The 22,674-nt window shown below is 37.5% G+C and overlaps 1 protein-coding gene across 1 annotated transcript in view; it reads right to left on the bottom strand.

Moving 5' to 3' along the window:
- PPP1R9A (protein phosphatase 1 regulatory subunit 9A) overlaps positions 1 to 22,674 on the bottom strand; it is a 314,086-nt gene that overhangs the window by 32,248 nt on the left and 259,164 nt on the right. Inside the window, exons 8-11 of the mRNA XM_029918866.1 lie at positions 21,670 to 21,723; positions 18,867 to 19,096; positions 17,014 to 17,110; positions 16,739 to 16,910 (exon numbers count right to left, since the gene is read on the bottom strand). Coding sequence (XP_029774726.1) covers positions 16,739 to 16,910; positions 17,014 to 17,110; positions 18,867 to 19,096; positions 21,670 to 21,723 — 553 coding nt within the window. The remainder of the gene's footprint in view (positions 1 to 16,738; positions 16,911 to 17,013; positions 17,111 to 18,866; positions 19,097 to 21,669; positions 21,724 to 22,674) is intronic.

Raw genomic sequence — 22,674 nt, 5'->3', positions numbered from 1 at the left:
TTCAAGGTAATCAGTAATATCAGGCAAAAAATAGGTGACAACCCTACTGGCCTGATAGTCCACAGGTGAGAAATCAATCAGGGAGATTTTGGAGAAATGTACAAAGCATAATGGAAGAAACCAACACCAAAGACGACCAAGGCAGCCAAAAAAATCTAACATCCAAAGAGCCAGCATGGTCCTCTGTGGGCCAAAGTCTCGCTACCTCTAATCTTGCTGCCTGGAGTCCAATTAAGGCACCATCCTTTTTTTTTTAAATTTTCTTTTTTAACATTTATTTATTTTTGAAGGAGAGAGAGACACACACACACAGCACAAGCAGGGGAGGGGCAGAGAGAGAGGGAGACAGAATCTGAAATAGGCTGTCATCACAGAGCCCAACGCGGGGCTCTAACCCACAAACTACGAGAGCATGACCTGAGCTGAAGTAGGATATTCAACCACTGAGCCACCCAGGTGTCCCCCAAAGTCACCATTCTAAAGAGAAGGAGGAAATGTCACTCATCCATCACTCTATGTAGGCAGTGGATGAGGAAAAACTCTTCTGTGGTTGAATTTATCTGGAATGTTACTGCTCCTTAGAAATAATGTAGTTTGATCATCAATCCTATTTTATCTTTTTAGAGTGGCAGTCATTAAATGAAGTCATAATGTTCACAGAATTAATAATTAAGTGGGGTGCCTGGGTGGCTCAGTCAGTTAAGTGTCCGGCTTCGGCTCAGGTCATGATCTCATGGTCTGTGGGTTCAAGCCCCGCTTTGGGCTCTGTGCTGACAGCTAGCTCAGAGCCTGGAGCCTGCTTCAGATTCTATGTTTCCCTCTCTCTCTGACCCTGTCCTGCTTGCACTGTCTCTCTCTGCCTCTCAAAAAAAAAAAATTAAAATAAAAAAAAGAATAATTAAGTGCTTCTGGATTTAAATTATTAAAAATAAAGCAAATAACTGAGTTGTGGAAATTAATGTGTACTGATGTTCACAGAATAACACGGTTTCTTACAGTCGCACTACCCAAGGAAATTCCCTTTCGCAGTACTGGTAGGAAGGTGTGTTCTAAGTATGAGACCCAAACAAGGAAGCTTCTCAGGTTGTACCTCTCTTACATATGGAATCTAGCCTCTGGCATATGGTTCTAACAAATAATATTAAACCTATTTTTCCTAGGAGATACATCCCTTGAATGACAATATTTACAGAAGGTTCTGAATATTCATTTCCTGTATTTGAAAGAAAAGTGAATATCCAGAAAAGTCAGACTATTCAGGTATACATAAAGGATAGCTAAATATTTTCTAATTAGTAGTCTCTTTATTGTTTACATGTCAATGAAGAAAAAATAATCTCCTTGATCACTTTAATTTATTCCTTTCAATAGAACCTAAACTTGCAGCTGCTGATTAAGAGTTCATTAGTTGTGATAATTGGAAGATAATCAACCTTACAAGCTCTTGTTTACATATAAAACATGGAAACGCCACCCAGATGAAAGCGATAATATAATTAGATATGCTGGCGTACTAGCACGTCTCCCAGTTTATCTCATATTTGGACTGTACCTTCTATGACACAAAGCGCGGTCGCACACACCAGCTCATGTGTTCCTCACAACAGCCCTACCGGACAGAGCCGTTAAGGGTGTTTGTTTTATCCTCTCCTGGAGTTCAGAGACCTGGAGTAACTTGCCCTCTTCTGCATGGCTAGTTGATGAGCTGCCAAGATTTTTCTAGTTTTTTTTGTCTCCCAGCCTACCAGTCTGTGCTCTCCAAATTCAGTTAGTGTTGAACAAGTTACTAGAAGAAGATTTTTAAGTTCAATGCTTTCAGGTTGTAAAATCACCTAAAATGTGACTAACCTAGGAAATTAATTTCTTCAATTGGCTACATAGGAATATTATGAATCTCCCACATACGTGTCTAAGATAGCATAAAGAGGAAGACATGTTGGAAGCTAAAGAAAAAACTATGTCTCAGATGGTTTCTTATTTGGTTGGTTAAATAATAATAGCTTTGGTTACTTAGTGACAAGAAGACCCAAGGAGGAAGCTCATTCTACTTTTGTAAAATGGCTCCCTCTGCAATAGAGTCCTGGCCCGGGAGCACCCGACATAGCGCCCGCCATCCAGGACTGCACGACTGCCCCATCGGTAGGGACTGAACAAAGAAAGTAAGGGAACGTGAAAACTGCTTAGCAGCAGGGTCTAGCGTGTAGAGAATTTATTCCGGAGCTCCTGGGCTCCATTGCTTCTCAGCAGTTTGCCTGCTACTGGTACCAGACACGCCCAAACAGCAATCTCGAGTATCTGCTCTAATACCAGCCGGCACTGACTAGGGGCAGACTACCGGAGCACACGTGTGCAATCACATCCGCTAAAGATGACGCGAGCTGGAAAAGCAGTGCCTTACGTCCACCAGCCAAGTGGCCAACAAACGCCTGCATCCCATTCATTTTTGAGGACCTGAAGACAAAGTTCTTGGGGCCACTTTATAGCAGTGATTCATGAATTACAAGTCAGCCATTTATATTCCATGCTGAGCACAAATTTTTCTGAAGTAAAGAACCAGAAAAAAACCGGAATGGAGTGAAGAACTCTCACCTCACCAGCTTTAATGCCGGCGGAAAGCTGGAAGGGAAGCTGTCCTGAGGACAACTACTAAAGACGCCACGAGAAACATCCCCCTTAAGAGTGTTAGAGGAGGTGTGGGGAATAGAAGGAAAATGTGCACAGGACTTCTGTGGCTGGGTAACAGAAGCTATCTTTGGCTACCATGTCATATAAGAACGAGAACATTACAACTCAAAAGAAACTTAGGGATTCTGGCCCAGACTTCTTTCCCAGATCAGAAACCCATGGTTCAAAGACTACTGACTTGTTTAGTAACTGCATCACGCAGTTAATCTGTGGAAGAGACCGGATAGAGCTCAGGCCTCAGAAGCTGCTCCTCCTTCTGGAAGGTCACTCTCCAGTCTGAAAGTAAACTTCACATGTAATCTTTTGTCTTCATCGAATCTTTGTTTTAGTCTTGCTTTATGTTCCAAACAAAAATACATGTCAAGGGCTAGCTCTGCAATCTTCCAGAAGTACATAATATCAAAGAAAGAAAAAAAAAAAACCCTGAGGGATTTTATTTGGCTTTATATATATCCAAGGAATAAAATTCTTACATCAAAATATTAGCTGTCAGTTTCATGGACGGCACTGTGGCCAAAGAAATCCAACTGGCTCAACGTTTCTAAGTTACATGCTCCTGAATGCAAGGGCTTAGGTGACTGTATTCTCTCACTCTTTTTCACTCTTCACAGAGACCTTAATCAATAACATAACACTGCTTTTATAATCCCAAGACCCTGGGTCCTTCCTCTACCTCTTGTCTCTACTCTATCCTGTTCTACTGTCCATAAGAAGCAGAGGAAAATTACCTTTTCATCTCTCTTTTTCTATTCTTTTTTCAGACCCTCTAGTCTCTTAAAAAAAAAAAAAAGCCTAGCTCTGACTCAAATGCAGCTAGAAATACAAAAGAAGAGCCGAGTCAAGGGGATTAATAAATACAGACAAATACAGAAAAGATATGAAGTAGTTAATGACAGAGAGGTTTTGCGTGAGTGCGACTCCACCTCAATATACCTGCATTTTAAGACAAGTTTCAATATTGCTTTGAATTGGATCCTTTGAAAGGATTTAATGGATTTGATTATGATTTTAGCAGCTGTTATGAAAAATGTTCTGTGAAATTAAGATGTTATATATCATATTACACAGCGACCAGTTCCCTACAGTAATGCCATGAGTCATTCAGTTTTTTCACTCGATTGACGTTATTTTTGACGTAAATGGAATGAATGCTGCCCACAGATCAGATATAGATGGCAAGGGAAGGAGGGGATGGAGCGGCCCGATGATGGGGTCTGCTCTGCGTTCTTACGTGCATTCTTCTCCTCAAAAACAGTGCCACCTTCAACTCTCACACATCCGCTATTGTCAGCGACAATGCTGAGCATCACGAAACACTTGGTGGCATTTTAAAACTTGAACAGTATCTGCATATCGTCCACAGTCACTGCAAGTTGTACAAGATGGACCCATGGGGTTTTGGGTTGATCCATACTGCATTCAGAGGCAGGTTTACGTGTCTCAGGTGCTGTGAAATAGTTATCATGAGAGTTAGTCTTCTTTGAACAGAGTCCAGAACTGTGGCTCTCTGGCACCGAATTGGGCAATTTCCCTAACCTCTCTGTCCCTCAGAATCCCAAAGTGCAAAACGGGCATGATAAGAACATAACGATAATAATTACGTTGTTATGAGAACTAGATGCACTAATAGATATGCCAGTGCTTGGAAGAGTGACTGCTACATAAGCTCTCAAAAAATGAATTTTACTGGCATGGGAAGGCTAGCAAGATATTCTTACATGACTAAAGCAAGTTGGAGAACAATATGTACATTCATGTTAAGTACTTTAAACAGAGCAACATAAAATTGCTTTCCAATGGTAAATATATGCATACGATTTAACTGAAAAAGAACTGTTAAAACACACTTCATACTGAGAATGGCGGCTACCTCCAAAGAAGGTGTTAGATTCGGAGAGCTTGGCCAATAGGTAATTTAATCTTGTCTGTAAATGTAAAAACGTTTTGTAGCATATGGATTTTTTGCATTTATATATTACTTATATATTTAAAATCAGTTAAAAAAAAGCACATTCAGTTTTTACAGACCTATTAAGTCCATTCTAATTTTTTTTGTTTTTAAAAAAATTCTTTAATGTTTTATTTTTATTTCTGATACAGAGAAAGACAGAGCATGAGCAGGGGAGGGGCAGGCAGAGGGAGAGAGAATCCAGAGCAGGCTCCAAGCTCTGAGCTGTCAGCACAGAGCCCGAGGCAGGGCTTGAACTCACAAACTGGGAGATCATGACTTGAGCTGAAGTTGGACACTTAACTGAGACACCCAGGCACCCCCAATTTTTTTTAAGTTATTTGTTTATTTTGAGAGAGGGCAAGAAACACAAGTGGGGTTGGGGTAGAGAGAGGAGGGAGAGAATCCCAAGCAGGCTCCCTGCTGTCAACAGAGAGCCTGATATGGGGCTCAAACTTCTGAATGCTGAGATCATGACCTGAGCCAAGTTCAAGAGTTGGACACTTAACAGACTGAGCCACCCAGGTGCCCCATCTTCATTCCATTCTAATCTGAGAGCTCAGATTTTTTTTTTTTTTTTAGGACTCAGTATTCCCAGATGTTGTTATTAGCCCAGGAAACTTTGTCAGAATCCATGTGATTATCAGCCTGCCTCGTGGGAGAAGGCTAATCTTTGGTGACATCTATGGAGACTGTTTGCCTGTCTTGCTACGTTACTAACCGCCAGATGATGTGGCCTGATGAGGGCCTGCCAGTTGCGACCTTGTTTAGGATTGCACAGGGAAGATGTATTGAATCAGATATGGCAACTTGAGACCAAATTACAAGACCAACTTCATCTCCTCTTATGACAGCACTTTACTTAAGATCCCACCCCTGGCCAACTCTCACCCTGGACTCTATTCATTTAGTTGCTTTCCTTATAGTTGCCTAAAAGCTGATAAATTTTATATCTCAAGTACTATTTATGAAATTTTAGGAAGCTGATCTCTTCCAGTTTCAGAACAAGTAGTAGAAGACTACTGCTGTTTCTTAATTTAGTAAGTAGGTCCTAGTTTACTGTTGTATAAACTGTACATTTCATTTGCTAATTATTTGAAAAATATTAAAGAATTACTTTTTTTATACAGTCACCTGTATGACTTTTGAAACATAATTGGGTTATCTGTTTTAGTGTTACATTTCTCCAGTATAGTCTGATATCCAACTTAATCTTTAGCTTATAGTTAACTTACCTCCCTGTTATCAAGAGGGCAGAGAAATCCAAATTCTGTTGCCCCTTACTCTTTAGGAAAGCCTCTAGACTGCCCATAGAGATAGCAGCTATAATTCAGAAAAACAAAATGAAACAAAAAAACACCACCAACAATTATGTGAGATATCTTAAATCCCCGCAAATACCATCTGCAACTCTTGTAAGAGTCACTGATTCCAAGAATATGAAAGGATCCAGAATTTATATTTATATAACAGGGAAAGATACTAAATATCTTAGGATTCCTTCACTGTCAAACACCTTTAGAATCTGATAGAATGTCCTAAAATTTGAGGAACTGTAAAATTTAATCAAACGGCAAACTGGTTGGGAAATGCAGATTTCTGAGTATAACCATGAGGTCATGGACATAAAGTGGATCTAGAATGTGTGGCACGTAAATGTCTTCTTGAAATCACAGCATCTTTGACATGGCAACAATATACAAGCTTCTGTGTTCTCACAGGCTTGCCTACAAACATCTAATCAATTTTCTCAGTCAAAAATCTCTGGATATACGTTAGTAACCACAGGAACACCTCCCATTATATATATCGTGATATAATAATTTCCTTGATTAGTATAGGAACTCAGATCTTTGGTTCCTTTGGTAGAAAATAACCTCAATTACTTGCAATGACAGTTCTTGTCTTCCTTAATGGGAAGCATCTTTCAACTACGGGAAGACTTAATTACATACAGCATTAGAAGGTTTAAGAAAACTCAAAGGTGGCACTACTTGTAAGCATAATGTAATAGATGCATGAGAACGTAAGTACTTGCAAAGACTGTCAGTCACTTAGAATAGTAGTTGAAAAGGAAATCAAACATAACAAATTTATAAATGCAATTTAAAATGTGTATAGGTGTTTAATTAGATAAGTTGGTAAACAGGAACTCAATATTATTCAAAGATTCCTTAACAGTGACTTGCAAACCAAATTTAAAAATTTAAAGAACCAGATTTTTGATAATGTAGCTTGAGTAAATCAAACATTTATTGTAAAACCAAAATAAATATCCAAATGACTTTTTGGATGGTCATAAGGCCCTTACTGTCATCACAAAACTCACAGGCGATGAAGTTTTCCACGTACCTACATTGTAATGTTACTTAAGCTTCCTCATATGTGGCATTTCCTGTAGGTTCTCAGACATAATTAGTGTATAGTACTGAGACAGAACATTATTTCATGTCCACTGGAATTCAGTCCTAACTTGATATTAGTGTCCTGCATTACCAGAAAAAACCCTAAGGATTTTATAACTACTGAAACAATATGGTTGGACATTGTTCAGAACCATACATGCAAGATAATCTTCTGGTCCAAATTCCAGAAATAGCTGTTCATTGTTTCGTTTTCATTTTAAAGATGCTGTGACACCATAATTGAGCATGTCTCCCTCTCGGCTGGGAGACAGCGTAAGGGAAATCTGTGGGCAGCCCTACACCATCTTCAGGAGCCCACCAGCACGCACTGCATACACAACCCGCTCATAGAGCATCTTCTTTTGTATCCTCCCCTCCAGATCTCCCAGCCTGTCCTTTCACAGTTGATTTTACCTCAGCATAACTGTACAGTGTCTCCTAGTCTATACAATTAGAATTTCATGGTGTACCAGAACATTGTCTATAAAATGTAAGAAACACTTTGGGATACACTATCTTGTAAAGTTTCTCTGAAAAGGTGCTATATCTCACATTTGAGTTAAAACTGTCATAGGGCACCTGGGTGGCTCAGTCAGTTAAGCACCCGACTTTGGCTCAGGTCACGATCTCACAGTTCATGAGTTTGAACCCCGCATCGAGCTCTGTGCTAACAGCTTAGGGTCTGGAGCCTGCTTCAGACTGTGTGTGTGTGTGTGTGTGTGTGTGTGTGTGTGTGTGTGTGTGTGTCTACCCCTCCGCTGCTCACTGTCTCTCAAAAAAAAAAATAATAACTGTTAAGAAATTAAAAACAAAACTGTCTTTACTTCCAGAAGATCATAATCTACTCTATAGTTTGATTCTAAGCAAACAAAATTGAAAAGCCAAAATAAAATATAAAGCAGCTCATTTTCCCTACAATGGATAGAAAACTACTAAGTTTAAGCTCTTTCTGATAAAATAACTTGTTTTCTAGCAAAACAACTTCAGATATCTTCCAGTACAAATGCATACCTCAGTAGAGTGAAGAGTCTGGTGACTTCCCTGAACTTACAGAGAGGCAGAGAAAAATAGGAACCAAGGAGAGTTGTCATTTTGCAACTGAATACCTCCTTCTGAATGCCTCGTTGATTTGGTAACAAAAGTCTTAATGACTTACAGAAAGACAGATGCAAAACTTGCAAAAAACTAGACAGGCAATTTAGGTGCTTTGCTTTTTGATTAAGAGACCAGATTTTGGCTCTAATGATATGCCAGAAAACAATCAATAAGTATTGATTTCTCATTCATTTGGCTTGTTCATTAAAATTTTCCATAGTGACTTACCGGGAATGTTCACTTTTTAATTAGTGCAATTCAATAATATTTCATGGTCAAAATTATTTATTAGGGATTAAAAGTTGCTGAAAATGATTTGTTCAGGAAAAATGTAAATGATGAAAGTTTGCCAAGAAATTATATCTGTATGCATGATAAAAACAAGCTTGAATCCACTCCAGAATTCTCTCCTGCTCCAATTTAGAACTAAACAATGTGACAGCATGGAATAATTACCTCATTGCTCTGTATCTAATGCTCTTGTATAAGACACTCCTGATAATGTAGTGCAAGCATTCACTTTCCTCTTAATGACTTTCCATTTAATGAATTCTGGCTTTAATCATCCCTTTAACCTTATTTTAAAATTCTGGGTTCCAATGCTAAAAGTGAATGCTTAATGTACTCTCGGACTCCGTCAGGAAATAAATCAAATGTGGTGGTAGGGGTCTAGCCTGGATTCATATCCACAGGTATTTGAAAAGAGCCACTAACATTGAGGGCTCAGGGAAAGGCAAAACGGACAAAGGCAACACATGAGCACAGCCTCAGCATAAAAGGATTTCCTGGAGGAGTCCAGTGACCGTAGGAACCTCCTTATTGTTGTAAATGTCTGCTTGGTGTTGGCTTTGTTCCCCTTATTAAATCTTAAACTTTATAAGCCCCCCATACTCTTTTGTGGTTTTCCTCATTCTTGTCTTTCAGTTATGCTAGTTAAAAATTTCTACTTTAAAATGCCTTATTTGTACAAAAATTATACCATATGTGTAAGTCAAGTAGAAAAACGAAAAAGACACCCATGTTTCCTATCATCAAGCCTAATTAGTATTTTTGAAGCCCTCTTTATGCCTCATTTCTAATTGTAGTCCCTGTTTTTTTCTCCTAGTTATTTCACAAAAGTATTTCACTGACTTGGCACCCAGGCACCTATGCTGGGGATTTCTGAACATGTCTTTTGGTGCACGTTGCAAGAACTTCTGGAAGCATATATACATGTAGAGATAAATTTAGTGGGCCATAGACTTTGCATATCTTCCATTTTACGGGATAATACCAAATTGCTTTAGCAAAATAGTTGTATGAGTTTTCCTTCGTGCCGGCTATCACATATTACTGTGAAATTTTATATTTGCACATCATTTTATTTTTACAATGAGATTGAATGCTTACCGAAGTCTAGTTTTCCTTTTTTTGTGAATTGGTTGCTTATGTGTTAGTCCATTTTTCTTTTATGTTAGCTGTGTTTTCCTATGATTATTGCGAGCTCTCACTGTATGCTGGATAATGATCTTTTTTCTTAGTTAAATGGGCTACAAATATCTTCTCTCATTTTCTGGCATCTCTTTTCATGTTCTTTATAAAGATACTATAGTGTCTTTCAGTGATCAGGTTTTTTTCATAAAACTGCAGTCAAATTAATAAACTTTTTTTAGGATTTGGAATTTTTGTGCCTTAGATCATACATTCTCCTACATTTTCTTCAAAAAGTTTGAAACACTGCCTTTCATATTTGAGGCTTTAATCCATTTTGGAAACTATTTCACGAATGATAGGAGGTTGGATCCAATTGTATTTTTTCCTATATAAATGGTCAATATTCCTAGCACCATTTATTAGTCCATCCTTTCCCCACCAATCTGCAGTATCAGTTTTGTATTAGTGGCAAATTGTCATGAATGGGTCAGTCTGTTTCTGGACTCTACTCTGTTGCACTGGTCTATTGTCAATTATGGAGACCTATACCATTATCGTAATCACTTTTACTTTATAATGAATCTCAGCATCAGCGAGAACAAGCTCCTTCACATTGTCTTTCCTCAAGTACATCCTGATTATTCTGGGCCAGACTGCTCTTCCATACACATTTTAGAAACAACTCGCTGGGGAACCTGGGTGCCTCAGTCAGTTAAGCATCTAACTCATTATACATCAGATTCTAACTTCGGTTCAGGTTATGACCTTGCGGTTTGTGAGTTCGAGCCTCGCATCAGGCTCTTGGCTGAAACTCAGAGCCAGGAGCCTGCTTCAGATTGTGTCTCCCTCTCCCTCCCCACTTGTGGATCACACTCCAATTGCAGAAGACATTTTTTTTTTAATTCTAGTATAATTAACATACAGTGTTATACTAGTTTCAGGTGTTATGAAAGACTTTTTTTTTTATATCCAATTGCAGTAGGGACACATTCCCTTAAAAAGTAATTGTTATGACTTCACATGGAGCCAATAAATGGATTGTTTTTAATAAAATAAGGAAAGACTAGCAATATGGCTGGCAAATATCAAATATTCAAATTTAAAATACTGGTTCTAAGGTACAATCACCAATATTCTTTCATGTTTATAAATTCTGTCATCATTTAAGAAAATGTTTTTAATCATGCCAATAAAGTCTGAGGATTAAAAGAACAGACCAGTTGAATGGGAAAAATATTAATGAATATTCAGTACATGTTCTTCTGTAAATATTCTAAACTCTGTAGGTATGCACAAAGAGAAGAAAAGTTAACAGAGGAAAGAGTAAATTAGAAAAAAATATCCCCACTTGATTAGCGCAAAAGACAGAAAGCAGATAAAAACATCAAAGATGTTTTTGTTAGATTAGTAATAGTAAGAGCTTGGATTTAAAATTAACATATAAGTAAATAAATTAAATAGCTCTCTAAATGCATCTTAAAAATAAATAATCAGGAAAATATAAAGAGATTGAGAAATTGTAATAAAAAATGAACAACTATAAGCTGTTTACAAAAGACTTAGAAGTTTACAGTAAAAGAAAATGATACACCATAACACTAACCAAAAGACAGCTGACATAGCTTTTAAATATCAAAGTAGATATTAAAGTCAATTACCAAAAATAGAAACATTCTCTGATCATCAAAGGTCAATCTACCAAGAAGATATGACAATTCTAAAGTATATGTACCTACTAATATCACCTCAAACATATAAAGCAAAAACTAACAAAACCAAAAGAAGAAACCGAAGCAATTATAGGATATTTTTTTTAAACACATTCCCTCTCAGTAATACATTTTACAAGTTTTAAACATGATTACTAAATTTGTCTGATATACACGAAAGAGCACCTGAGCACCAAAATGGATTAACAGCTGAGTACTGTCATGTCTTATTCATTCTCCCTTCAATAATTTAAATTAGTTTTACTGAACACTACATCATATATTTGTGTGATGCCATTAGTCTAAAGGTGAAGGCCACTGTGAGAAAATGTCCTAACAACATCCTCAGTTGATTTACTGTAAGGATGTTACTAATATTGCTTTTGCTCCAAATCATGCATTATTTGTGCCAATAGTTGTACTTCTCTTAAGCAGATGATTTGTTTTTCTTATCTTATAAACACTGTGAATGATGTAATGAAAAGGTTTTCCCTTTTCCTTCTGGCAACTAGAAAGCTGAGAGCTTGCCTCAAATACTATACGCGTGGTATATGTACTTATAGTATTATTTCTGGTTCCACTCTGTTCTCATCGTTATTGTTCTTTCTTATCTTTCCACTATCCATTTACCCAATCCTATCACATAAAAGTGTCTCTCCAAGTTACTTCTAGACAGTATATGAAGGAATGAGGTATGAGGACAAAAACACATGGGTAAAAAAGGTAGATACTCTTAATGGCATCTGGTTACCTTGTTCTTCCTAATAAGGACTTAATTTAAATCAGAGTACATTTCAAAGAAGTGATTTAATTCAAAGAAACCAGATTCTACGCAAACCAATAAGCTAACAACTTGTTCCACAATAAGCAAATATATGTAGGTGGAGCCTGATAATCAGAGAATCGGCTGGCTTGGATATCTAAGCAGGCTCTGAGTTCCACTGACATGTCCACAAGTAATTGTGGGATTCCGACCAAGCATTCTGGGTCCATAATTCAGGTGCAGACTACCATCTTAGGGATCTATTTTTAGGAAATCTAGAGCTTTATTGCAACAATCAAACCATTTTGTGGAAAAAGTGTAAAGGAATGGAGAGGAAGGGAGAAGGTATTATTTTCATATCCTTATGCTCCTTTCTTCCAGGATATACTTAAATTACCTGGAAAGTAGCTGAGAAATATTTTTTTTAAAAAGACACCCAGATTTGGGTAGTTAATTCCAGATACAATCTATACTGAAAGTCTAGACTTTCCTACCATCTGCCATATTGCACCTTCAGTCCTTTTCTTCCATGTGAAGGAAAAGGCTTCTGGTGTAGTTCTTGTTAGAGATAACGGTTGGTAAGTAACTAAAGGAACTAAGAATATAATGCCTATGTAATCCTCCATGTTTACAGTTTAGGGAAGATAATATTCAGTGTTCTCTAGTGGCTCAATGGCTAAGTTGGGTATGAGAAAAAGAAGCATTTGGTAGTAATTCCCAACATTCACAAGGATACTTGAACTATCGTTACAAGCCTACAAGTGACCCAGGTCTTGTTACGCCTCCAAAGTATCAGTGGGTCATGGTGCTTACAGAAACAAGTATGAATTCTTCGTCAGGTATTCAAAGCCCACTTCTACTCCAAGAATACCCTGTAGCATACCTTTAACATCAGGTCTCAATCTATAACATAAAGTCTATGAATCAGAAGAAAAATTATTCTAATTTTATTCATTTTTCCCCTCTTCTTCAAACTCCCTCTCATCTCTTAAAATGTATATTGTATGTATTTGTCTTATACCAAATACTTCATCTTCCCCATCCTTTATCCTACAAATTACATGCCTTGTTGTATAGTTAGCAGGGACAAACACTGTTCTTTCTACCCCAGCGCCATCTTTCCTCCTATTAGTCAGTATGCCACTAGGCTTTCAGTGTTCAAAATACTTTTCTAAAGGTATCAAACTTACTTTTAACCTCTCAAGGCAGGATAATCATAATCTACCTTCATATGTAACTTTTATCAATTAGTCCTAGCTTTTCTTTCATTATCTCCATGGAATATGCAGAAACTTTCGCAAAAGAGCCTTTGAAATATTTGAAGATGAAAACAGTATCATATTAAGGATCCTGGAATTTCTAAAGTGCAGGAAGTGCATGTTGTTAACATGAGTTTTCCGGGGAATCTAATCAAACTAAGACTACAACCCTTTTTTACCAAGATCTCTCTAACATGCCTGTTCTCTGCTCTTATTCTAATGCTGACTTAAAAACCTGGACAGTTACAGACATTTCTAGACACTTAGGGCCTTTGGATACACGATAGAGAACTCTTATAGAGACCAGCACTACCGAGGCACTAAGAAATGACAAATATGAGGGGCGCCTGGGTGGCTCAGTTGGTTAAGCACCTGAATCTTGATTTTAGCTCAGGCCATGATCTCACGGCTCATGAGTTCAAGCCCCGCATCCGGCTCTGCGCTGATGATGAGGAGCCTGCTTGGGATTTTCTCTCTCTTCTCTCCTCCCCTCTCTCTGTCCCCCAGCCTCTCAAAGTAAATAAATAAACTTAAAATAAAGAAAAATAAATGACAAACATGAAACAAGGCAGAAGGGTAAGATAATTACTTTTTATGTCTCAGAACACAAGAAAAATAACGTGTTTACTTAATAAATAATAAATGCTAATTAATAACTTAATAATTAAGTAATAATCCTTAATAAGGATTTGACATGGCTCTTGGTGAAAAATACAGTTCTATTTCTTTTATGTATTATGATAAGAAAAATATATTAGAGCATATTAAGTAATGGATTTGTGTATATAAACTGTCACAATTTTAATGAGATACTTGAATAGGCTTGACTTATAGAGAGAAGCACACAAATGGTGCTCAAACAGAACTGTAACTGGCAAATTTCTACATGGTCTGAAAATAATTCTATCACTAAAAACTTATAATAATTCAATATTGAGAGTCACATAATTAGTCCCCCTCATGTGGGAAGCCCATTCTTGGAAGAACATGAGTCCCCATGAAGAAACGGCTGCTTATGTGTCTCTCCTTTCCTCCTCCCTTTCTGCCTCCTTAACTCTCTCCTTTTCTCTTTCTTTCACTATTTTATTCTAACATAATTTTTCATTGACTTTAATTGATAATCCTTTCGCTTCACTGAGCTACCACAAGGCCTAAAAATATGCTAAAAACATACACCCTATCAATAAAACATTCCAGAATGTTGCTTGCTCAGAAAGCAAGTCAGAACTGGACAGTCCATAGGAAGTGGGGAGAAAGGGCCCTGTACTTAAGGGCAGAAACCAGCAGACCTGATGGCAACTGCTGTGCCTATCTTGTTGCAGAAAGGTGTGTGTGTGTGGCGGGGAAAGTGGCGGGGGGGGGGGGGGGGGGGGGGGGGGGGGGGGGGGGGGGGGGGGGGGGGGGGGGGGGGGGGCGGATCTTGAAATGTCAAATGGCCTGTGTTAGGTCCGCAGTTTACCTCCTTTTCTAAACCTCTAGGTCTTCAGCGTTCCCTAGCAACAGACGCAAAGGATCAATTTAGAAAAGTGCTTTCCAGAGCATTCCTATCTAGCTACTGACCAAGCCATTTTAGTTTATGTGATCAAGCAATTGAAATTCAAGGAGATTTATCACTGGCTGTCCTCAGCAGCAAAACTGGAAGAGCGCTGCTTGATATGTATGCTGCTAATGTCTAAGATGACTGATTCTACCTCGACCGCACAAGCATGGATTGGTCTCAGTAAGAATTAGTAGTCTCTGCATCTCACTGTGAACCGACAGTGTTGCTAGGGAAACTGATAATTATGTGGCAAAATGGAGGGTGTAGAATAGGAAAAGGGTTCAGAAGAAATATAAGGTTTTGATCCAAATCAGCATGTTAATCGTATAGTTTGTTGATCTTCTGTAGTCACATAATTTAATAAATACCATTAATTATATGTTTGACAAGATACAGATTTCTGAACTGAAAAGAAATAAACAGAAATGAGTTGGACATTGGAAAGCTATTGGTTACTGATTATACTTTGTGCAGGCCACAGCAGAAATACATATTTACAACAAACTACAAATAATTTTAAGAAATTTAAGTATTCAAAAAGGTGAAAAGAAACTAATTTTTTTCTGACATTTGTCTTTAGTAATCAATCTTATAGAATTCCAGATATAAAAAGTATAATCGTGTAGAAGCTCTAAAAAATTTGCTTTTATTCACCTCAGAGACTAAGTCAAATAACCTCAAAACACATACTAGTGTGGAGAAAAAAGACGCGTTACTATTTTTATATCATACAGAGTAAAGCCAATCCAGAGATGCTGAATGACCTTCCTGAAAACGCACAGATCTTCAGCTAGTGGTAATGCTGGTGCCAAATATTCTCCGAAAGCTGCCTGAGATGCACTGTGTGCACATTATATTTTATTAAGGGAAAGCCTGGCAAATGGACATAAATGCAGTAAATGGTCTCAAATCTCTACATCTCACTTATGAAGGCAGAGTTCCAGTATTTTTCCTTTTTTAATGGCTACGAGTTTAGTTCTAAAAGTTAATGATATGATATAAGCACTTGTGTATCAGGAAAGTCTTGTTGGAGGCATTTTAATATGTGAGAAAGCTCATCAGAGAATTAAATAGCTCATTAGTGACAATTTTACTGCATGTCAAATCACTGCCTGTAAGCTGTCTGTCCAATCATAACAACGCTCATTCACAATATTCTTTTATTGTCGCCTTTTCAAGGACCACTAGGTACAAACTTCAAAAGATGAAACTGAAGGTTTTATACCCTCCTGTGTATTTATCTTTATAAATTCTTATACATGTGTAAGGTATATAAATTCTGATATATTTTCTAATTGGTAAATATGCCATAGATATTAAAACACTCATTCACATTCATATACACACAACCTGATGTGTGGCAGGTACATGAAACAAGACGAGAAAATGTTTCCAGCATTTTGATCTTACTTGGTCTTTGACAGGAAAGACTGGGAAGTATATATAAGACACCAAGGTAAAAACATAAAACTATAGAGAACTTCGTAACTCAATGAATTCCGAGTGCTAGAAGTAGGTAATCAGCCTTCTGATGTTAGGAAAAAGATCTTCATTCTAATAACTCAAAAATCGCTAAGCCTTACTTATTAATACTGAAATAGTACCGCTTCACCCTAGATGGGGTGAACTATCATTTTAAGGCAGTTTATTTTTTTAAGGTAGTTTATTAAGTCTGTCAATATTATGATGGCTTAAAAACACTTGGTTGCCTTAAGTTTCAATTTTGTTATTTCCTTACATCAAATCATTGATTTTTAATAAAACAAGAAAGAAACGATAGGTTCTTATTTTCAGAAACCTTTTTTTCTTTCGTATGGCAGGAAAGATTTTCCAACTTTTAAATCTCTGGGAAAGAAAAAGAAGAACATAAAGCCAAATTTTACAGTCATTAAAAACAATTTCTGTGGTAGGATAAACAAACCTTGACTTAGGCCATCTTGACAAGATGTCTGCTTGACGTCCAAGTTCTCCATGGTGTCTCCTTTAGAGACTTCACCAAGAGATGTTCTTCTCTCAAAGATGTTGTTGTTATTGTTAACTTGCGTCCCATTTTGCTTCAGTAGTCTGAACACCTCAGCTTCCAAATCTCTAATCTAAGGGGAAAAAAATCCATCCATGAAACTCTAAGCCAGAACTCCTCCCCATGTACTAAGCAAAACCATCCTATTCCATAGTAGTTTCGAGCACATAACTCACCCGTACTTGCAGACCTTGAACTTCCACAAGATGAGCTTTTTCCAAATCTTCTATTTTCTTTCTTTCTGCTTCCTGTCTTTTGAGGAAATCAAGTTCTCTTAAGAAGAAAATAAAAGAAGGTAAAAGATTGTAGCATATACTCCACAAATGAGGAAACATGTGAACATTCTTATCTGAAGCAATAAACTGCACAGTGGGATAAATAACTGGCCAGCTATTTAAATAAACAAAACTCAATCACAGAAAAAAAAAAAGGCATCTAGTAATGAAAGCAAATAAAACATTTTAACAAAATCTCAAAGTAAAGAAAAATACTTTGAATCTGCTTACTGTGATTTTCATTTGTAACTCCTGATTCTAGAGCACCCAGATAGATGTAGAGAGAAGCTACTGAACTAATGACCCACCTTGGGTAATTTAGTAGAGATAATTATATGTCACGTAGTTATAAGTCCACATTGACAAAGTCAGATACTTAGTAAACTGGTGGAAGTGGATGGTAAGAGTTTACAAAAGATAACTATAATTTGCTTTCTGTGAATGACAGTGGTAAAGGGCTGGGTGGGTCAGAACAACACGAGGTGGTCGGGGGCGGGGGGGGGGGGAGCCCTCACTTACACACCTGAGGATAATATGGGGAGAGGGAAAAAATACCTCCATTTGGAGACTCTGGAATACAATTTAGCAATGTTTATTATAAAGTTGTTTCATGAGATAAAATTAGGTATGATATTTTTGGCAAGAAGAGTTAAAATAGCGATGTACCGAGTTTATGATCACAAAGAGTAATTTCCCCCTTTTAACAATAAACATTTTATAGCAATCTCCTTTAAATATTAAAAACATTCTTTCCGTGATAAGAAATGACAGAGATATTATGAACCTTAACATATACACTTCACTTCTAAGGCTTGGCAGGAGGAAGGGCGCCGGCACTGCTTTTTGTTGTTCTAACTGGGCCGGAAGTAAACTGATAAAAAAAAAATCCAGTGAAAATCTTCCTGAAATTACACCAGAATCCAACAGAGGGAAGCAAAGCAGCATGAGTTTGGAAAGAGCTGTTGAAATGCAAAAGCAGAGCGTGGTGCGGGACTTTCCTGCTGCAGTGAACCGAGGGCCCTGTGATTCTCTAGACAGCTGAGGAGAAGAAAATGGCAGGGCAGGGGGTCTGGCTAGTCAATATTGACACCATCTGAAGTGGGAAAATTCTGCAGTTATTGATTCTAAGAACAGAGATAGAAGCGGCCTCATCAAGGCCCCGGTTGCTGCTCTGCGTGTGTGCTGGTCCTGCGGGACTTCAACTGGGCTTCTTGCTTCCTGGTCACAGAGTTGTTCCGAAAAGGACAGAGATTTAAACGTTTTCATAGTTACTAGGAATGATGAACTATTAAAAAGGAACCAGGAGAAAACGGACTGCCAAAAAATTGTAAAATAAACAAAATATAACCTCACATGAAAAAACCATAGAAGTGATTTCCAAAACTATGCTTTCTAACTATGCTTCTTAAAGGGATCACCAAGATTATCTTTTCTATTCTACAAAATGTTACAAAATTGCTGGATAAGGGGCGCCTGGGTGGTTCAGTCGGTTAAGCCTCCGACTTCGGCTCAGGTCAGATCTCACGTTCGTGGGTTCAAGCCCCGAGTCAGGCTCTGTGCTGACAGCTAGCTCAGAGCCTGGAGCCTGCTTCCGGTTCTGTGTCTCCTCTCTCTGCCCCTCCCCCTCTCATGCTCTGTCTTTCTCTGTATCAAAAATAAATAAAACATTAAAAAATTAAAAAAAACAAAATTACTGGCTAAGAAGCCTTCTTTAGATGCACACAACTCATCATTCGCTATCAGAAGCTGCTTACTTTTGTTGAAAATCCTTGATCAATTTCTTTGCCTTGTTGTATTTCTTCTCCAAGGCCTGATACTGGCTCTGAGTCTCTTTGAGGTGCTCGTTCACCGTGTGGCATAGCGTCTGAGCCTCAATCCAGTAGCTCTCCAGCTTCAACATTCTCTCTTTATTCTCTTCTATATTCTGTTGGAGTTGGGTTTTTTCTAGTTCCCACCTCACTTTCTCATTTTCTGCTGCTTGTAGCTGGAGAAAGGAAATGTCAAGATAAGGATAATATGGGTATTCGGGAGCAAAAACCTTTCATGCCTTTATAGTATGTTTTAAATTAAGTTCTACTGTCACATATACTTAATCATCTAGAACCTGGAGGTGAGAAGAGCAAGTCTTATTTGCAGTGTTTCAGAGATTATAAAATGGAAGCCTTGAAAAGTGAAATGCTTTGGCCAAGGTCACACATCTGATAAATAATAAAACCTGGATTTGATTTCAACTCCCATGATCTTTCCATCATACCATGTGGTTTGAAATTCTTTGAACAGTAAACAAATAATGTTTTAGAGTTTGACTGATTCTATCTGATGAATTTCGGTGTACTTTCTTTTAGAGTTTTTTTCTTCATATAATTAGATGTAAAAAAATTAACTAAAAACATGAAAGGGGGAGAGGCACACTGAGGAGAGAGAAGGGCAGAAGTACAGTTTGGCCTAATAGTTAAGGGTGGGGGAGGGTGTCTCTGGAGTCATCCGTTTAGACTTGAATCCCAGCTCTGCCATTACTGTTGGCCTTTAAACCTTGAGCGACCAACTGAAGTTCTCGAAGACTCCAGTATGTTACCTGTGAGACAGGACGGTGATGTGACACAACAGCATGCTTGGAACTGCTCCTGGCCAATCTGATAAACATTCATTGCTTTTACTTTGTTTTTATCCCTTTTAATAATATGATTACATCCTTTATTTCAGTTGACATGAACACAGCCTGTAGGTCATTATTTTGCTGACAGTTTTCTGAATTTCCAGAACCTTATAAGCTACAACTTGCATGAAAGTATAAAAGATAATATAAGTAAAAATATAAGTTATTGCCGAACTATTTTAAATCCCTCTGATGGAACAGAAAGGCAGCTTCCTGTGTTTCTGTTTCCAGGGACTCTTAGGAATAGATAGAATACTAGTCCAAGCCCCTTCTTTCTATAGAAATTCAAGGCTGGTCCTTTAGGTAAGGGGTCAAAGGTCATTTATTCAAAATAACTGACCTTTAAACTAGTGCTTCATCTATTTCACATGCTTCCTTTCAAGTTCAAAAGGATGCAGTTATTATCAACTACCAATTTTCAAAATCTAAGACATCCCCAAACCATACCACATTCAGCAAATATATATATATAAATGTATATTTTAAACTCAATTCATTGATAAAACAGATTACAAAGTCAAAAAAAATATTTCAAAATTAGGAATTCAGTTATCAACACGGATATAAAGAGTCATAGTAAGATAAGCTACTATAAATATTACATGCCAATATAAGAAAGCACAAAATACAAAATTCTTATTTATGGGATTTTCTAAGTTAAATGTTTTTGGCCTAACATATAAGCTTTGTTAAAGGGCTTACAATCCACAGGGGAAATCGTTCTCCCTCATTATAACCAACAACTTTTTAAAAATCTGTTCTTCCATTCTGTGCGAAGAAACAACAGAAACTTAAAATAGGACTAGGTTTTTACCCCATCTTTTATTAAGCAATGTTTTGTATTCAAGCTGTTTATTTATCAACCACTACTAATTTAAAAATGATTATTCACAGAGCTTGGCTGACACCATGAATGATGGAGAGACATGTTTTGACTAAAGAGCTACAGTTATTAGCTGAGAATACCATTTAACCAAAATAGCCCTGCTAATTCATCTCCATTTAAAACACATGGAAAAAAACAAAATAAGTGTTCAGTGTGAACAGGAAAACAGATCATTACTGGTGAGGGAGAAATTATGTCTTAATTTTTAAAAGACCATAAAAACAATATAGAATATTATTTTAAAAGTAATTCAAAAACATTTTTAAATCTTTGAGATGACATATTTGATAAAATTAGACACAATTCTAGTAATTTACAAGTACCTTATAATTCACCAACTAAACATGGCCTTTTGAATCTAGTATTATTTCGAATATACACTAAGAATACATACTCCCTTTTATTAAGACCTGTTTTTTCCCACAAATTTAGATAATGCAAACTAAACTTGTCTAAAAACTTCCAGGAGCATCTGGCACCTCAAGTCAGTTATTCACATATCGTATTAAGTTCCATAATATTTAATTAATAGAAACTGGAATTTTTTTCCATGAAAAAGAATGTGTTACATTAAAATACATTGTTTCTGATGAATAAGTTAAAATAAATAAATGATTAAACCTACTTAAAGTAAGATAAATGAGAGATACAACCTAATAGCTTGGGTAATAATAGTATAATTAGTGGTCAAAACGTAATTCGGATGCTAGAACCTATAACAGTATTGAAATTTTGAGGAACTCTCAGAGGGAACCGGCCACATAAGTGCAAATATGTAAATATGTATTTTTAAAATACCGTGCTCTTTTCACTGAGGGCGTACGGTGGCATTTGCCCTGTCAGGGTAGGTGTTCTTACTGGTGGGTCTGTCTACACATCTAACAGTGGAAATGAACCTCTCACATTTGTACTCTTTCAAATGCACAGGAAGAAATTCTTTAGTCCCAGGGTTGAATGTAGTCATAGCATCCAAAGTTTACAAAGCACAATTCAAACACCATTTAATGGTGCTTACCTTGGTCTTCAATTTTTGAATCTCTGCTTCTGTAACTGCATGTTTGATTTGCAACTGAAAATTGAAAAGAAAGAAAAAAATCTGAACTAAGAAAGTGTATCTATATTTTTAAAGCCTCAGCGGCTAGAAGAATACCTTATCACACAGCAGGCCTAGAAAAGCGCTGCAATGCAGCAGGTTGTAAATTAAAATGTCTAGTGTGGAAAATGACTCACTAGGTGCAAACTAAGGAAACAGGGTTTATGGCCCACATTCCCTAACAGATTAGGTTACGAATTTAATTGCTTCGAGACCAAAAAAAAAGAAAACACATTTTCTGGCTCCCTTTGTAGCTCTTTCCTTTACGATCTTAGGGTCAAGGAATTGTCTCGGTGCAGTCTTGTGGATGGCACTAGTCGGCCCGAGGCCGGGTGAAGAAGATCCGATTCCAAATCTGGAAGACAGATGGCGCTACGGTTCTGCGAGTCACACGCACAGACGGCCGAGCAGCTCCCACACGGCTCCCACGGCTCCGGCAGCTAGGAAGCGGAGGACGCGGGTCCACAGCGACATGGGTGATTTTTTTTTTTTAATTTCAGAAAAGGTAGAAATCCAGATTTCAGTACTCCAAAAATCGATTCCTGTTGAGGAACCTACACCCCAAAGAGCTTCAGCTACAGTTTATCAGATGAGAACCACCATTTACATTGGTTTTGCTTCTCCCCTCCCCCCACTTGTTTTTTCTGTAAGGGTAAGAAGAACAAACAAAATATTTATTTCTTTAAGGAATAAAGAAATGCACCAATATTTACAACAAAGAATTTATGGGTTGAAAGTCTTTTCTCTGAAATCCTTGAGGCCAGATGTTTTTGGGATTCAGATTTTCCCCAGTTTCAAAAAGGCAGTAAGCTGCATTTTCCATAAATTGCATATTGCTCACAACTCGGTCTGTGGAGGCACTTGGGATCAAATATACGAATATTTTGGCCACCAAACACAGGTATTTCCCATTAAGTGTGGTATACA

Source organism: Suricata suricatta, chromosome 2, assembly GCF_006229205.1.
Source record: "Suricata suricatta isolate VVHF042 chromosome 2, meerkat_22Aug2017_6uvM2_HiC, whole genome shotgun sequence".
NCBI lineage: Eukaryota > Metazoa > Chordata > Mammalia > Carnivora > Herpestidae > Suricata > Suricata suricatta.
Note: the sequence above shows the minus strand (reverse complement) of the source record. Positions and strands in the feature narration are given on the sequence as shown.